Source organism: Bos javanicus, chromosome X, assembly GCF_032452875.1.
Source record: "Bos javanicus breed banteng chromosome X, ARS-OSU_banteng_1.0, whole genome shotgun sequence".
Classification (NCBI taxonomy): Eukaryota; Metazoa; Chordata; class Mammalia; order Artiodactyla; family Bovidae; genus Bos; species Bos javanicus.
In genome coordinates this window covers 144,740,356-144,755,774 of record NC_083897.1, presented here as the reverse complement: position 1 = coordinate 144,755,774, position 15,419 = coordinate 144,740,356, and the positions used below count along the sequence as shown (strand labels likewise).

Below are 15,419 nucleotides of genomic sequence, written 5' to 3'. Positions count from 1 at the left end.
CCTCTCAGCTCCCTCGGGGGTGTCAGGCCCAGCAGTCGCCGGCCTGTGTCTGTGGCAGCTCTGAGGTGAGTTCTGCTCCCCTGAGTTCTTGGGGTACAGCTTCTAAGACTTGGGGGGACCCCGGGGAGCAGGTGGGGGGATACTGGGAGGAGAGGGGACCAGAGGCCAGAAGTGACCTGCACTGTCCTTCCTGTGTCCGACAGACTGGGAGGAATTGGGAATGGAGCTGGGAGGAATTGGGTGGCCAAGCTCTGGGGATCCTGGAAGACAGCACGACTGACCGGGCCCTGGGACCACGTGGGACCGCCAGGGCAGCCCTGGCCCGCTGAGGGGGGCTGGACCCTGGGAGCCTGGGGGTTCATCCCAAGTCACATGCTCACCACCCACCGGGGTTAGGGTTAGTGCCCGTCCACCCCACCTAGCAGACCCAGGAGGATGGAGACCAGCAGGGGCTGAGCTGAATGAAGGGGAGCGGCCAGAGGCTCAGGTGCCCTGAGGCCCTGGCTGGCTGGCTGGCTGGCTGCCCGGTCTGCTCATCCCTCTGAGAGGGTGCTCTGCTCCCAGACCCTCCACAGCCCCACTTTTCCACCCCGTGCAGGGCCTGGCTGTCAACAAGAAACCAGAACTTGTATTTTCCTTTAGGTGAAAACACCTAACGCCTGTGCGGTGGGTTCTGTGTGCTGGGCCCTATTAATGAGCAGATCCTTCCCACTTGCTGGGTTCTTGTTTTAATCACTCCCTGGACACTGCTGTGTGCAAGGGCAGGCTGTCGGATGGGACCCGTGTGAGATACACAGCAGACACACAAACTGGACCTGCCTCCCTAGAGGGCAGCGTTCACAGGGTGTCTGCTGGGCGGCTGGTACACAAAAACCAGAGGCTAGTTCACACACACACACACACACACACACACACACACCCCGCACTAAGCTTTACTGGTGTGTGGTCAACCACTCTGGACAGACATCTGCTCCCCAGACACCCCGACGGTCGCCCAGAACCACTCAAGAGTCCCACCGGGTCCCGTCCCCAGCTGGCTGGTGGGGGTGGGGACGGTGGGGTTGGGGGCGAACACCCACCGCACGTGCTTGTCTCTGAGACTGAACTGTGCAGCGCCCTCATCTGTGGGGAGGGGGGAATCCTTTCACCCCGGAAACAGCTTCCGGAACCTTCCGTAAGCAGAGTCACTGATGATGACTTTCACGTCGGCAGCCCCGGCCTCGGGGATCACGTCCACCGCCTGCACCGTAGCCTCCTGGTGAAGCCAGCTGCGAGGGAGACGCCATTGGCGGGGGGCGGGGTGCAGGTCACAAGATTGGTGGGCGGGACACGCAATTGGTGCCGGGACACGTGATTGGTGGGCGGGAGACTATTAGTGGGCAGCGACACAATTGATAGGCGGGAGACGTAATTGGTGGGAGACGCAACTGGTGGGAGGGACACATGATTGGTGGGAGGGAGACGTGATTTGTAGGAGGGACATGCGATTGGTGCGAGACACAACTAGTGGGAGGGACACACGACTGGTGGGAACCAAGATCCCAACAGTGTCTGAACCCCTACCCAGCCTTCCCGGGATTGGGAGGCCAGTATCTCCCATAGTCCTGGCGAGTGGACACAGGGCCATACGCCTGCTCGTGCCGGGAGGGAGCCGCAATTGATGGGAATGGAGACCCTGACGGAACCTGAACCCCGACCCAGCCTTCCCAGGGTAGCGGGAGGTAACTGGGGGTGGGGGTGGGGGTGGGGGTGGGGGGCAGTACTGTCCGCGTTTCGAGGCATGGACACGCGGCCGGACCCCTGCTCATACGTGGAGAGCGTGGGGACGTGGGGGTGACAAAGCCGCCCAGCACCGTGGCCTTGCCCGCTAACAGGAATGACACCCCACCCAGTACAGCGATCATCGGCGCTACCACCCATCCAACCAGCCCACCCCACGCACCTCAGCTGCGGCCCCGCCAGCCGCACGCGGAGGGTGAGGGTCCGTCTCCCCGTGGCTCGCAGGACGGCGTCCTCCACCCTGGCCATCAGCTCATCCAGCCCGAGCCCCAGAAGGGCAGACACGGCCAGGACGTCGGGCTCCGCAGGTGTGTACCTGTCCGGGCGGCCAGCACAGCACACTCAGCAATGACGAGCTCACCTGGGCACCAGGTCACCTCGTTGTGGACTCGTATGGTACACTCCAGGGGTGGGGGGCTCACCCGGGCACCAGGTCCACCTTGTTGTGGATTCCATTGTACACTTCAGGGGTACGGGGCAGGGTGGCTAACCTGGGTACCAGGTCGCCTCCTTGTGGACTCCACCTTACACTGCAGGGGCCAGGGGAGGGGGCTCACCCGGGCACCAGGTCCACCTTGTTGTGGACTTCCACCATGCTCTCCAGGAGGGCGTCTGGCAGGCCCAGGCCCCGCAGGGCTGACAGGACACTGGCCTTCTGCAGCTCCGTCTCGGGGTGGCTCACATCTCTGACATGGACGATCAGATCCTGAGGACCAGACGGGCCAGGTGGTCAGATCTTGGGGCCAGGGGCTCCCACCCCCAGCCCCGGAGGACCCGCCAGCCCCAGGACACTGCTCCTCCCGGTGAGGGCAGAGCTCCCCACCATGGGGGCCTATACCTCGAGGGGTGGGTGCAACCTGAGACCACAGGGTGGCTCTGTGGTGCACACAGCCCCCCAGCCCCCTCATTAGGGTTTCTGTAGAAGCTGCCACTCCCTGTGTGCCTGGACCCGAGAGACTGCTCAGCACCCCCAAACCTGCCGCCCCCGTCTCCCACGCCACAGTGCTGACGCTGCCCCTGGGTGCGGCCACTGACCCCACCATCAGCAGCCCAGCCAAGTGCCATATTCAAAGCTCTGGGCCGGCCCACTTTCCTGTGAAACCTTCAAGCTCGCATTTTAAAGAAGTTCTTTCCCCTGTTTCATGTTTTACACACAGGTTCCTCATGCACTGGGAAAATATGGATAAAAGGAAAGTAACAACGGAGGGTAATTATGTCACGGAAAGGAGGTGCCCTGTCTGGTTTTACAGAATTCACTTCTAGGTTCTCTTTTTGATGAAATAAATTTTCTTTTACTTCAGGTTTCATTTCAGAAATTTTACATTTTAAGGAACCTTGGAGGATGAAGCTGACAGCTGCACGGTGCCCTCAGCCTCAGCTGCTGTAACCTAGAAGGTCCCAGGGTGCCTGTCCCTGGGCCCTGCCACCCCCCTGCTGAGTAAACGCCAGGCTCTGTTGGGGTTCACTGTTTCTGGGCCCCGGATACGGCCAACACAGAAAGGGAAACCCCTCTTCATTAGCATTTCCTTCAGGAAAATTACAGTTGTAGGGCTTCCCTGGTCAACTTCCTGGCAAGTGGTAAGAAATCCACCTGCCAATGCCCGACATGTGGGTTCAATGCCTGGGCCGGGAAGATCCCAAATACCGCGGAGCAGCTAAGCCGGTGCATCACAACTAATGAGCCAGCACGCTGCAAATGCTGACCGCCGCGGGCTACAGCCCCTGCTCGGCAACGAGAGAAGCCGCCACAACGAGAAAAGCGGGAGCCACAACCAGGGAGAGGCGCCCACCGCCACGACCAGAAGCCCCACAAGCCGCAACTAGAGAAAGCCCAAACAGCAGTGAAGACCCAACACAGCCAAAAATAAGTGTTAATAAATAAAAACCAAAACTTACAATTGTACAGTCAGGCCTAGCTCCCTGAGTGGAGGGGCTTGAGAGGATCTGGTCCCTGTGATATCCCGTGTAAGGGGACACAGCCCTGTGCTGTCGTAAGGAGCGAACCACCTCCCCTCCCCATCTGTTGGTAGCTGAGGGGGAACCGGCCTGGCCCTCCCCACTCACCGAATGGGCCACGTCCTGCAGGGTGGCCGAGAAGGACTCGACCAGGCTGTGGGGCAGCTGGGAGAGAAAGCCGATGGTGTCCATGTAGAGGACCGTCAGCGCGGAGGGCAGCCGCCCCGCGTGGGCCGTGATGTCCAGAGTCGCGAACAGCTGGTTCCGGGGCTGTATGGCGGCATCCCCGGTCAGGGCCTTGATCAGCGTGGTTTTCCCTGCAAGTCGGGGACACGGGGACATGCGTCTCAGGCCATCTTGGGTCCCCTAGCGTCTACTTCTGAGCTTGGGCTGCTGGACGGTGGGATGGGAGCGGGGGGGGGGGTGTCTGAGCCCGGAGTTCTCTGCAGGGCCCTGGTGCCAGGCACGGGTCATTAAAGAACACAGCTGCTGTTGTCCAGGATTCGGGGTAAGATAGATCAGGCCTGGGTGGGAGGGTTAATGTAGACAGACGAGGGGCATGGTGTAGACAGTGGTCACGTGTGTGTGAGATGGGGAGGCGTCCCTGGTGACAGAGGGAGGTGTCCTGGACCATGAGTTGAGATATGGGTGTCCTCATACAGAAGCGTGATGGTGCAGTTGGGCAGATGCTATGTGCCTGCCATGGGATGGCAATGTAGACACAGGCCCACCCAGCTCTGCCCTAGGGAGGCCCCGCCTACCAGTGCAGCCGGAGGGAGATCCCACCCACCACCCTGGCCCCAAGGCGGGTCCACCCACCAGCCCCACCCCAATGAGGCCCCGCCCACCAACACAGGGAGGCCCCACACCAGCACAGCCCCGCCCCAGGGAGGCCCCGCCCACCGGCACAGGCCCGCCCCCAGGAGGTCCGCCCATCAGCCCCATACAGCCCTGCACAGTCCAGGGGGGGCCTGCCCACCAATGCAGCCTGAGGGAGATGCACCCACAACCCTGGCCCCAGGGCGGGTCCATCCACAAGCCCCGCCCCAGTGAGGCCCCACCCACCAGGACAGTCCCGCCCCAGGGAGGCCCCGCCCACCAGCTGCTCCTTGGGGAGGGCCCCTGCCCCTTGCCCCGCCCAGGCCCCAATCCCTGACCCGCCCCTCACCACAGTTTGTGTATCCCACTACAGAGACCACGGGGAACTCCTTCCGCCTACGCTGCTGCCCCAGAAGGCGCCTCTTGCAGCGGAGTCTCTCCAGGGCCTTCTGGATCTTGGCTTCCCTGTCTCTCAGGAGACGCTGCTGCAACCGCAGGAAGGACTCCCCTAAAAACACCCAAGACGGCGAGTCAGCGAGCAGGCCCGGGGTAGAAAGGGGGCAAGAACTGGGAGGTGGGGGGTGGGGCGGGTGGAGGGGAGGAGGGGCGGCCTGTGGGGCTCTGACAGGTGTCAGGACCCCGGGGACAAAACCGCTAGCCTGCGTCCCCGGCACAGCCTTGGCACCTCCTGTTGGGAGACGGCTCTGTCCGGAGGAAGGCGGCCTTGCCCCGGCCCTACTGCCCTTTGGGGTCACCTGGTCTCCCCCTTATCCCTGAGAAGGAAAGGCCGAGGGGAGAGTCCGCATGATGGCCACAGTGGGCTGAGCAGTGCCCTAGAGATGCATCCACGTCCTCACGCCTAGGACCTACAAAAGGGGTCTTATTTGGAAATGGGGTCTCTGCAGAGGGGATGAAGTGAAGGACCTGAAGTAGGGTGGCCATAAACCCAAGGACAGAGTCCGTATAAGACACGGACACAGAGGAGAAGCCACGTGAAGATGGAGGCAGAGACAGGAGGGAGGTAGCCACCAGCCCAGGGATGGACACCTGGAGGCCCCAGAAGCTGGAAGAGGCGGGAAGGACGCTCCCCTGGCCTCTGGATGGAGCTCAGCCCTGGGGCCCCTTGATACCCACCCTTTTTGAATGCAACCGCGGAGAGGTCCTCTCAGGACTTGTGGGGGACACTGTCCCCTTTGTAGGGGTGGTGGCCATGATAACCCCCTTCTGCACACCTAGTGAGGAGACCTCAGACACGTACCTGACCCCATGGTGTAGCGAGAGCTCCGTCCGCGTCCGCCCAGGTGGGCAACATTGCTTTTCACGTGGGACCTAGCTGGAAACGGGTTGGCTCAGCAGACGGGCGGACATGTGCGTCCACCACAGGACGTGGGGTGAGGACAGAGCAGGGGGCTGGGGTGGGGGTGGGGTTCCTGAAGGAGGGATCGCTGGGGGCCCCCTCCGACATGGGCCATCACGGGCGAGGACAGAGGGCCCCTCCCTGGGTGACATGTCTCTGCTCACGTACAGATGGGACCTGCGGCCACAAGCTTGAAGCCCTATCCACCAAATCCCACCCTCAGCATGCCTGGCAACATGTCTAGATACATGAAAACTACAGAAAGTCCTGGGAGGGCTCCCTAGAGAGGGTCCCGGTTGGGGGGATCCCTAGAGAGGGTCTCGGTGGAGGGGGGGGTCCCTAGAGAAGGTCCCGGTTGGGGGTCCCTAGAGAGGGTCTCGGTGGAGGGGGTCTCCCTAGAGAAGGTCCTGGTTGGGGGTCCCTAGAGAGGGTCTCGGTGGTGGTGGGGGTCCGTCTGCACGGGTCCTGCTCGCACCTGAGCAGAGGGAGCTCGGCCAGCGCCACCTGCAGTCGCGCCTCCTTGGTGCGGGCGTTGCAGCGGAATATGTGAAGAACCATGGTGAACCGGTCAAACACCGGCACGCGCCAGGCAGCTTCCAGGTCTTTCTAGAAAAAACAGACAGCAAGGGAGGGAGGGGATGAGCCGTGAGCCCAGGCCCCTGGAGACCTGCTGACCCGCTGCTTCGCCGTACCTTGGTGGGCGTGGCCAGCCTCTCCACGTTCAGGAAGACAGAGGTGATTTCCGGGGACCCTCTGATCCTCTCTAGGAAAAGAGAACCCCCGGTCAGAGGCTGGTGCACCCACAACGTAAGTCTGAGGAGCGGCCCTGCGCTTTGATCGGCTGTGTCCCCCAGACATCCCCTGGGTCTCAGAGCACAGTATTCAGGGAGCATGGAGCATGGGTCAGGGAGGACCAGGCTACGGTCCATTTCCAGGAAAATAGGTCTCATACCTGCTGAAGCTGAAGCTCCACTACTCTAGCCACCTGATGCCAAGAACCAACTTACTGGAAAAGACCCTGATGCTGAGAAAGATCGAGGGCGGGAGGAGAAGGGGACAACAGAGGATGAGATGGTTGGATGGCATCAACCACGTGCCATGAGGCCCAGAGGGACGGTTGAGCTCGCGCCACTCTAGGAGGGGGCTGTGACACATGCGATGGACTCACCCGTCAGCTGCTCCAAGGTCCCTCTGCCGAAGATGAGCTTCTTGTCTGGCGTCTTGGTGGGTACCACCATCGTGTCCACCACCGACCAGCCGTCCAGCGTGCACACCAGCGCTCGGGCCTCCGCCACCTGCCACTCGGCTTAGGGGAGAGATGGGCCGGTGTGAGGGCCACTTCCGGGAGGGTCAGCACTGCCCAGGGTCCTGGCCCACATGCCCCCAGGCTGGGATGGCTTCCTGCTTCCTAGCCACACAGAGATTCCCAGAAAGCACCCAAAAAGGCATTTCCTTGAAGTGGAGATCTGTTCTGGGTGGATGGTCAGGAGTGGGACGGAGGATCGGGGAAGGAACAGGAGGGGAGGGGAGGGGAGGGTTACAGGCGAGGGGAGCCAGAGCTGAGCAGGGGACGCAGGGACAGCGCCCCACCCCACCCCCGCCATGTTGGAATTGGGCAGGTCTGCCCCGTGGGGGACTCAGGGTCCTTTATGACCCACTAGACAGCATGTCCCATGAAGCTCCCAGGGCCCGCAGAGCCTGCCGTCCTGTATGTGGGGTGGGCTGAGTCCCGTCCAGGGAGGGTGTCACGTCCTGGGTGACCAGAGCCTAGTTCCAGCCTCCCTCAGTGGCCGCCCTTGCCAAGCCCATCATGAGCAAGGAGGCGCCCACCCAGGGTCTGTGGCCCTGAGGAGTCAGAATAATGGGGCTGGCGGGAGGCAGGACCCACCCAGGACAAGAGTCCGGAGGAGTGGGGACACAGGCCATGGATCAAAGGCGATCAGGACCTGCCCTGTCCTCGTCCCTCCTCCGGCCGGTCCCTCGCAGGGCAGCTGATGGACAACAGACACGTGGGCAGCAGTGCCACCACGTGGCTCTGAGCCCTGACGGGGTGGACAGGGCTGGCGCAGGTCTGGAGGGGCTGGGAGCCTTGGGGCGATGCCCCGGAGCACAGGTGTGCCCTGGCTGTTCTCCGGTGAGACGTGAAGCTCAGTGGCCAAAGCTTCACGGGAGGTCAGCCTCCCTCCGGAGCCCGTCCCCTCCACCCTGCGACCACAAGCGCCCCCGCCCCGCCGCTCAGCCGGTTCCCGTTTCTGCTACAGAAGCTTGTGCACCATCTCCGGGCTTAGTACTCAGCGGCACAGAGAGAAAGCGGGTCCATAAAAGGCTTAAAGCCGAGGGGCACCCCGCGTGCACCCCGCGTGAGTTGCTGGGATCGTTTGCATTATGGATAGGGAGGCCCCGGGGGAGTAGGGCAGAGCGACACCCAGGAGTGGCTCAAAGGGAAAGGGGCTCGCTGCGCGCAAAGCAGGAGGGAGCCTGTGCCCAGAATGAGGGTTTCCAGGCCCATGGTAGGGAAGGGGACGCGGCTCCCGCAGCCAGCGAGGGAGTAGGCGGTTCAGCCTCCGAGTCCGCCTCAGAGGCCCCACCTAATGGGCGGCAGCGTCGTAGGCAGGCCCCAGAAACCCGCCTCCGGCGCCCCGCCCCCAGAAGCCCCGACCTATGAGCTCCGGCCATCGAGGTCCAACCCCAGAATCCCCGCCCCCAGAAGCCCCGCCTCCGAAGCGCCGACTTCCCCGCCCCTTAAGCTCGAGCCTTCTCGCTCCGCCCGATCCCGCCCCCGTCCCCGCTTGGCTCCGCGCTCTCGGTCACCTCGGGTCCCCTGCGTCTTCCCGGGCCCCCACTTGACCTCAGGGTGAACCAGGCACACGCGCTGTGTCCCCGCGGGCAGCAGCGGGTCCCTCCTCAGAAGCTCCTCCTCGTCTTCCTCCTCCTCCGCATCTTTGGGCTCCTCCTCCCCGTCAGCCCGGCTTCTCTGGCCATCCGCACGTGGGCCGCCCCCTCCACCCTCCCGCCCCTCTGAGCACCCCAGGCCCCCGCGGACAGCGGCGAGGGCGCGCTCGGGGTGTGGCGGCGGCGGCAGCAGCGCGGCCCTCAGGGGCCGGCAGCCGCGAACCGCGCGAGACAGCCAGGCGCCTCCGCGGCCCGCGGCCCGCAAAGCCCACAAGGCCCACATCCCGCGCACCTCTGCGCAACAGGGCGGGACCTCCGGGGCGGAGCCAGCTCCCTAGCCAGCTGCCCGTCGGTTACCCGGGTCAACAGGGCGGGGCCTCCTCCCTTGCCGGCTGCCCATTGGTCACCCGTTTAAACAGAGCGGGGCTTTGGGGCGGACCCAGGCCTTACAGGCTGCCCATTGTTCGCCGGGCACTCGCCGCCGCCGCCTGATTGCTGTGCGCGAATCTCGGCCCGGAGGCGGATCCGGGCGGTGCTGCCGGGCACGCGCCTTTCTCTGTTGGGGGTGCTCGCGGCCACCTCCCCCGGCGTGTAGCGCCGGAACCGAGCCGCTCTGCGCACCCAAGCCGGGCCCCACGACAGCCTCCGCGCGGGTCCAGTTCTACCCTCGGGAGCCGGGAGCTCTGCTTTGCGCGTCCGAGTGCGCCCCCTAACCCGGAGGTCCCAGCTCCTGCCTTGGGGCCTGGAATCTGACCCGAGGGTTACCCTGAACCGTGTTTCGGGCTCCGCACCCGCTCCACGGCTCTGAAGTGTACGCTGGTGGCTCGACTGTGTTCCTGGGGGGTCCACATAGGTCGCCCCCGGACCCTGAACTCTGCCCTGGGGATGTGTGGGGCTCAGTTCAATTCAGTTCAGTCGTGTCCGACTCTGCGACCCCATGAACCGCAGCACGCCAGGCCTCCCTGTCCGTCACCAACTCCCGGAGTCCACCCAAATCCATGTCCATTGAGTCGGTGGTGCCATCCAACCATCTCATCCTCTGTCGTCCCCCTTCTCCTCCTGCCTTCAATCCTTCCCAGCATCAGGGTCTTTTCAAATGAGTCAGCTCTTCGCATCAGGTGGCCAAAATATTGGAGTTTCAGCTTCAGCATCAGTCCTTCCAATGAATAGTAAGGACTGATGTCCTTTAGGATGGACTGGTTGGATCTCCCTGCAGTCCAAGGGACTCTCAAGAGTCTTCTCCAACACCACAATCCAAAAGCATCAATTCTTCGGGGCTCAGCTTTCTTTATAGTCTAACTCTCACATCCATACATGACCACTGGGAAAACCATAGCCTTGACTAGACGGACCTTTGTTGACAAAGTAATGTCTCTGCTTTTTAATATGCTGTCTAGGTTGGTCATAACTTTCCTTCCAAGGAGTAAGCGTCTTTTAATTTCATGGCTGCAATCACCATCTGCAGTGATTTTGGAGCTCAGAAAAATAAAGTCAGCCACTGTTTTCCCATCTATTTGCCATGAAGCGATGGGACCGGATGCCATGATCTTAGTTTTCTGAATGTTGAGCTTTAAGCCAACTTTTTCACTCTACTCTTTCACCTTCATCAAGAGGCTCTTTAGTTCTTCACTTTCTGCCATAAGGGTGGTGTCATCTGCATATCTGAGGTCATTGATATTTCTCCTGGCAATCTTGATTCCAGCCTGTGCTTCCTCCAGCCCAGCGTTTCTCATGATGTACTCTGCGTATAAGTTAAATAAGCAGGGTGACAATATACAGCCTTGACGTACTCCTTTTCCTATTTGGAACCAGTCTGTTGTTCCATGTCCAGTTCTAACTGTTGCTTCCTGACCTGCATACAGGTTTCTCAAGAGGCAGGTCAGGTGTCCTGGTATTCCCATCTCTTTCAGAGTTTTCCACAGTTTATGGTGATCCACACAGTCAAAGGCTTTGGCATAGTCAATAAAGCAAAATGAGATGTTTTTTCTGGAACTCTCTTACTTTTTCAATGATCCAGCGGATGTTGGCAGTTTGATCTCTGGTTCCTCTGCCTTTTCTAAAACCAGCTTGAACATCTGGAAGTTCACAGTTCACATACTGCTGAAGCCTGGCTTGGAGAATTTTGAGCATTACTTTACCAGCATGTGAGATGAGTGCAATTGTGCGGTAGTTTGAGCATTCTTTGGCACTGCCTTTGGGATTGGAATGAAAACTGACATTTTCCAGTCCTGTGGCCACTGCTGAGTTTTCCAAATTTGCTAGCATATTGAGTGTAGCACTTTCACAGTATCATCTTTCAGGACTTGAAAGAGCTCAACTGGAATTCTATCACCTCTACTAGCTTTGTTCATAGTGATGCTTCCTAAGGCCCACTTGACTTCACACTCCAGGATATCTGGCTCTAGGTGAGTGATCACACCATCGTGATTATCTAGGTCGTGAAGACCTTTTTTTTTACAGTTCTGTGTATTCTTGCCACCTCTTCTTAATATCTTCTGCTTCTGTTAGGTCCATACCATTTCTGTCCTTTATTGAGCCCATCTTTGCATGAAATGTTCCCTTGGAATCTCTAATTTTCTTGAAGAGATCTCTAGTCTTTCCCATTCTATTGTTTTCCTCTATTTCTTTGCATTGTTCGCTGAAGAAGGCTTTCTTATCTCTCCTTGCTCTTCTTTGGAACTCTGCATTCAAAAGAGTATATCTTTCCTTTTCTCCTTTGCTTTTCGCTTCCCTTCTTTTCACAGCTATTTGTAAGGCCTCCTCAGACAGCCATTTTTCATTTCTTTTTCTTGGGAATGGTCTTGATTCCTATCTCCTGTACAATGTCACGAACCTCCGTCCACAGTTCATCAGGCACTCTATCAGATCTAGTCCCTTAAATCTATTTCTCACTTCCACTGTATAGTCATAAGGGATTTGATTTAGGTCATACTTAAATGGTTTAGTGGTTTTCTCCACTTACTTCAATTTCAGTCTGAATTTGGCAATAAGGAGTTCATGATTTGAGCCACAGTCAGCTCCTGGTCTTGTTTTTGCTGACTATATAGAGCTTCTCCATCTTAGGCTGCAAAGAATATAATCAATCTGATTTCGGTGTTGACCATCTGGTGATGTCCAAGTGTGGCTCACAGGCCCCAAATTTGGCCTTGAAGTGTCCTGACTCGGGGGAGTATGATGTCTGCCTGGGTAGCCCAAGTCTAGGACTGCACCCCCCACAGCCCAAGACTGCCTTGTGTGGGAAGTGTTACTGGGGTTCCCAGACGTCCTGAACCCTGCTTTGGGGTCCCATTCTACCCCTGGAGTGCCTCAAACCCTGCAGCCAAGGCTCCATTCTCTTCTTGGGGACCCAAGAGCCTGCCTTGGTGGGGGGCTCTGAGTGCAGCCCTGGGGTTCCCAAATCCGGCCTGGCCCCGAACTTTGCCATGGGTGTCCGATGCTGAACCCCCCACCCACCCTCGGAGGTCCCAGATGCCGCGTGGGCCTTCCCAATAGGGCCCCAGGGGTTCTGATGGATGCAGGGGATGGAGAAACGGATAACCTGCGGGCTGGGTGGGATGGACAGCTACATGGAGGCGTGGGCCACTGTACAGGTAAATGGACAGAAAGGTACACACAGGAATGGGTGCACAGGTGGGCAGACAGAAGAAAGGATGGATGGATGGACACAGGTAGAAGGACACAGGTAGAAGGGGAGGCATGGACGGGCGGATGGATAGATACGGATGGCTGACCGCACAGATGTACGGATGGACACATGGACCAATGGGTGGCCGGTGGGGGCAGGCGTCTGGATGAGCAGACAGGAGGGTGGAAGGAGGGAAGGAGGGGAGGAGGAAGCCTGGATGTGCAGGTAGAAGGCGGGCGGGGGACTCTGTTGGTCACTGTCACCCGCCCCCACCCCCCCACAAAAGGAAGAAGCCTGGTCAGGAGACCGCTATGCGCACCTCCTGACACGATGGAACCTTTGCTGTCCTTGGTCACAGGCGTTTTCCCCGATGGCCTTTTCAGTTTTACTTTTGCAATGGGTGGATGGGTTCTCATCTCTTCAATCTCTAACCCCCGGGGTCCACACGTTCTCACCAGGTTTTCTTTCTCCACGTTCTCTGAGCCTCCTCTCCTCTCCGCTGACCTCCCACGTCCGCCTCTCGGCGGGATGAGTCCGGAGACAAGTGGGTCCCTCTGGGGACTCGGCGGCCAAGGGGAACGCCCGGCCTGTCTGAGCTCTGAGGAGATGGTGGCCACGCCCGTCTCCCACGGACACCCAGAGCCTTTCCCAGGAAGACATGGCTGTGGAGTCCGCCCTCTGGACGGCAGGACGGCCAGGACGACAGGCCCGCGTGGCCCCGTGGGGTCCGGCGTGAGGGACCCCTGCTCCAGCTCTCACCGCCCCACCCACTCTGGAGCGCCTGTGTCCGGCAGGGGGGCTCAGCTGCGGGAGGGAGGGACCCTCCGCGAGGTCTGCTCGGTGCCAGGACCTGAGACGACCTGCGCAAGGCCTAGTGGGGGGATGCTCCTCGGCCACCTCCACTGGACACATGGGAGCCCACCCTCCCCTGGAATCTCGGGCTGATGCCGAAGCACGGAGCGGTGCTGGACCCGGGGGTGGGCGGCGTGGAGCCCGGGCGTCTGGTCTCACAGTGTGGTGTCTGCAGGGGAGGCTCGCACCCTGTCATGCACAGAAGTGACCGCGGGAGAGGTGTCCGCCCGGGGCCGTGCAGGGACCGCCATGGCCAGAGTGCAGGCTGCACGGGCCTGGGGCCCCAGCCTGTGACCCGCGCCCGGCGGCTCCGCGTCCGGGGGGCCTGCAAGCCCTGCGGTCTCCCTGCGGGGACCCCCACGTCCGTGTCGAGTCCATCTGTGACCCACGTTCAGGATCCCCAGCTACTGTGCCTCATTTTGTCTCAAGGTTAGCCTCGGGCTGAAAATCCTTAAATTCTTTATTTCAAAATACAAACGTGATCTCATAAAACTCTTTAAACTGCTCTGCACAGCGAATAGAAGGTAACTTTACACATTTTGTACACATACACAGAAACGCGGGGCCACACTGACCTGGGTGCTCCTTGGCCCTGGCCAGGGCGGCCTCCCCACAGGGGCCCCGCGGGATAGCAGGCGCTAGGGCTCCTGGAATGTTCCTGCCGACACAGCCGGCCCAGGGTCAGCACAGGGACGGCCCAGGCAGACTCGCCACAGCGCCGCCGGGTTCCCACCGGGGTGAACCGTCCGCGGACAGGGGCCTCCACGCGCCTGGACGGGGCAGCAGGCCTAGGCCGCCTGCCCGCTGGGGAGGCACTTCGGGGCCGTCTGCAGCCGCTTCTGTGCTGAACAAAGACGCACGCACCACAGACAAACGCACTGCACTTGGTGAGGCCGAAGGCAGCTCGGCCGTGTTTCCCACCCACAGGCCGCGGGGACCCGAGGGGCCGCGGGTCACGAGGGCGGCAGTTCGTCGTCCCCACACTCGTACTCGTACAGCTCGACGGCACCCAGGCTGCCCGGCGCCTCCAGGAAGGGCCTCTGGGCCAGCGGTGACCTCAGGGCGCTCAGCTTCTGCTCCATCGGGCTGAGCTCGGCCTCGTACCTGCGGGGAGGGGCCCATGAGGACAGCGCCCGCCCTCTGCGCCCACTGAACAGCTGTGTGCACCCCGACACCCCGACAAGTCAGGGCAGGACAGCGGGCCCACTGAGCAGCTTTCCCCCCAAACCCCCAATACCCCAACACGTGGGGGAGGACAGGCGGGCCCACTGAGCAGCTGTGCCCCCCGAGCAGCTGTGGCCCCCCCCACCGACACCCGGACAGGTGGGGGCAGGACAGGCAGGCCCACTGAGCAGCTGTGCACTCAGCAGCTTAGCTGCCCAGCTGGCTCCCCACCCCGTCCCCCTACGTGGGGTCTGCGCCCCTTGGTGGCCTGTGGTGCCACCCCCAGAGGGTAGATGGAACCCTGGTAGGTGCCCCACAGGGGCCCTGGCAGGACCCTCCGCAGGCTGGGGGAGGGCCTGACTCAGCAGGAAGAGCTCCCAGAGTCAGAGCGCTGAGGCTGGGCACCTGGGGCAGGACCAGGAGCGGTTCGGAGTCAGAGCGTGCCTGCCCTCGGCGGTAGGGCCGCAGTCCCTTGGAAACCCTCCCCAAGAAGTGGCAGCCAGAGGTGGCGTCCTCACTGCTCCCGCTGGCATCCCGTTTCCCTGCCCCCGTCCCTGGCCTTCCCTCGGCTGGGACCCGGTTCTCCCCCCTCCCATTCCTCCCGCACTCACCCGTCCTCCCAGGGGTCCCCTGCGGCCTCCTCAGCCACCAGGATGTCGTACTCCTCGGCGGCGAAGCGCTCCCAGTCGGACAGCTCGGGGCCCTCACTGTCACTCTCCTGTGGACGACAGGCGGAGCACGGTGCGGTGTCGCCCAGGAGAGGCTCGGTGCCCCCACCCCCGCACATCCCCCACCGGCCTCCCCCGTCACCTCCCCTCACCCTGAGCAGGGATGCCTGCTCTTTTTGCTCGTGGTCCAGGTACTTCTCGATGTTGAAGAAGGTGTCGAAAAACACGTTGGCCAGCTTGCAGCGCTTCAGGTCTTGCAGCGTGATCCTCCCTGTGGGAGGGGCGCAGCCGTGAGCACACGGGTGGG

The 15,419-nt window shown here is 61.1% G+C and overlaps 2 protein-coding genes across 4 annotated transcripts in view; both read right to left on the bottom strand.

The window, feature by feature from the left end:
• Window positions 1–898: 898 nt before the first annotated feature.
• Window positions 899–9,101, bottom strand: GTPBP6 (GTP binding protein 6 (putative)). Its single transcript, XM_061408316.1, has 10 exons — window positions 8,723–9,101; window positions 7,080–7,217; window positions 6,604–6,674; window positions 6,387–6,517; window positions 5,813–5,883; window positions 4,904–5,062; window positions 3,844–4,052; window positions 2,337–2,485; window positions 1,943–2,095; window positions 899–1,268 (listed from the first exon to the last, which is right to left on the bottom strand). Exons 1-10 carry the CDS (start codon window positions 9,084–9,086, stop codon window positions 1,145–1,147), a joined length of 1,569 nt encoding a protein of 522 aa, XP_061264300.1. The 5' UTR covers window positions 9,087–9,101; the 3' UTR covers window positions 899–1,144.
• A 4,621-nt stretch (window positions 9,102–13,722) lies between these two features.
• PPP2R3B (protein phosphatase 2 regulatory subunit B''beta) overlaps window positions 13,723–15,419 on the bottom strand; it is a 40,818-nt gene continuing 39,121 nt past the window's right edge. For 2 of the 3 annotated variants that reach the window (XM_061408313.1, XM_061408314.1), the window contains 3 exons: window positions 15,265–15,383; window positions 15,056–15,162; window positions 13,723–14,384 (listed from right to left, as the gene is read on the bottom strand). In XM_061408313.1, the coding sequence (XP_061264297.1) occupies window positions 14,234–14,384; window positions 15,056–15,162; window positions 15,265–15,383 (377 nt within the window). In that variant the 3' untranslated portion in view covers window positions 13,723–14,233. Of the gene's footprint in view, window positions 14,385–15,051; window positions 15,163–15,264; window positions 15,384–15,419 lie in introns of those variants that run through there. The other variant, XM_061408315.1, reaches the window with a different exon arrangement.

Coding starts and splice junctions, on each gene's coding strand:
- GTPBP6 (XM_061408316.1), bottom strand. CDS start 9,086: ATGTGGGCCTTGTGGGCTTTGCGGGCCGCGGGCCGCGGAGGCGCCTGG. Junction 6,675..7,079: donor GACCTTGGAGCAGCTGACGG/GTGAGTCCATCG, acceptor CTCTTTTCCTAG/AGAGGATCAGAGGGTCCCCG. Junction 5,884..6,386: donor GCCGAGCTCCCTCTGCTCAG/GTGCGAGCAGGA, acceptor GTTTCCAGCTAG/GTCCCACGTGAAAAGCAATG.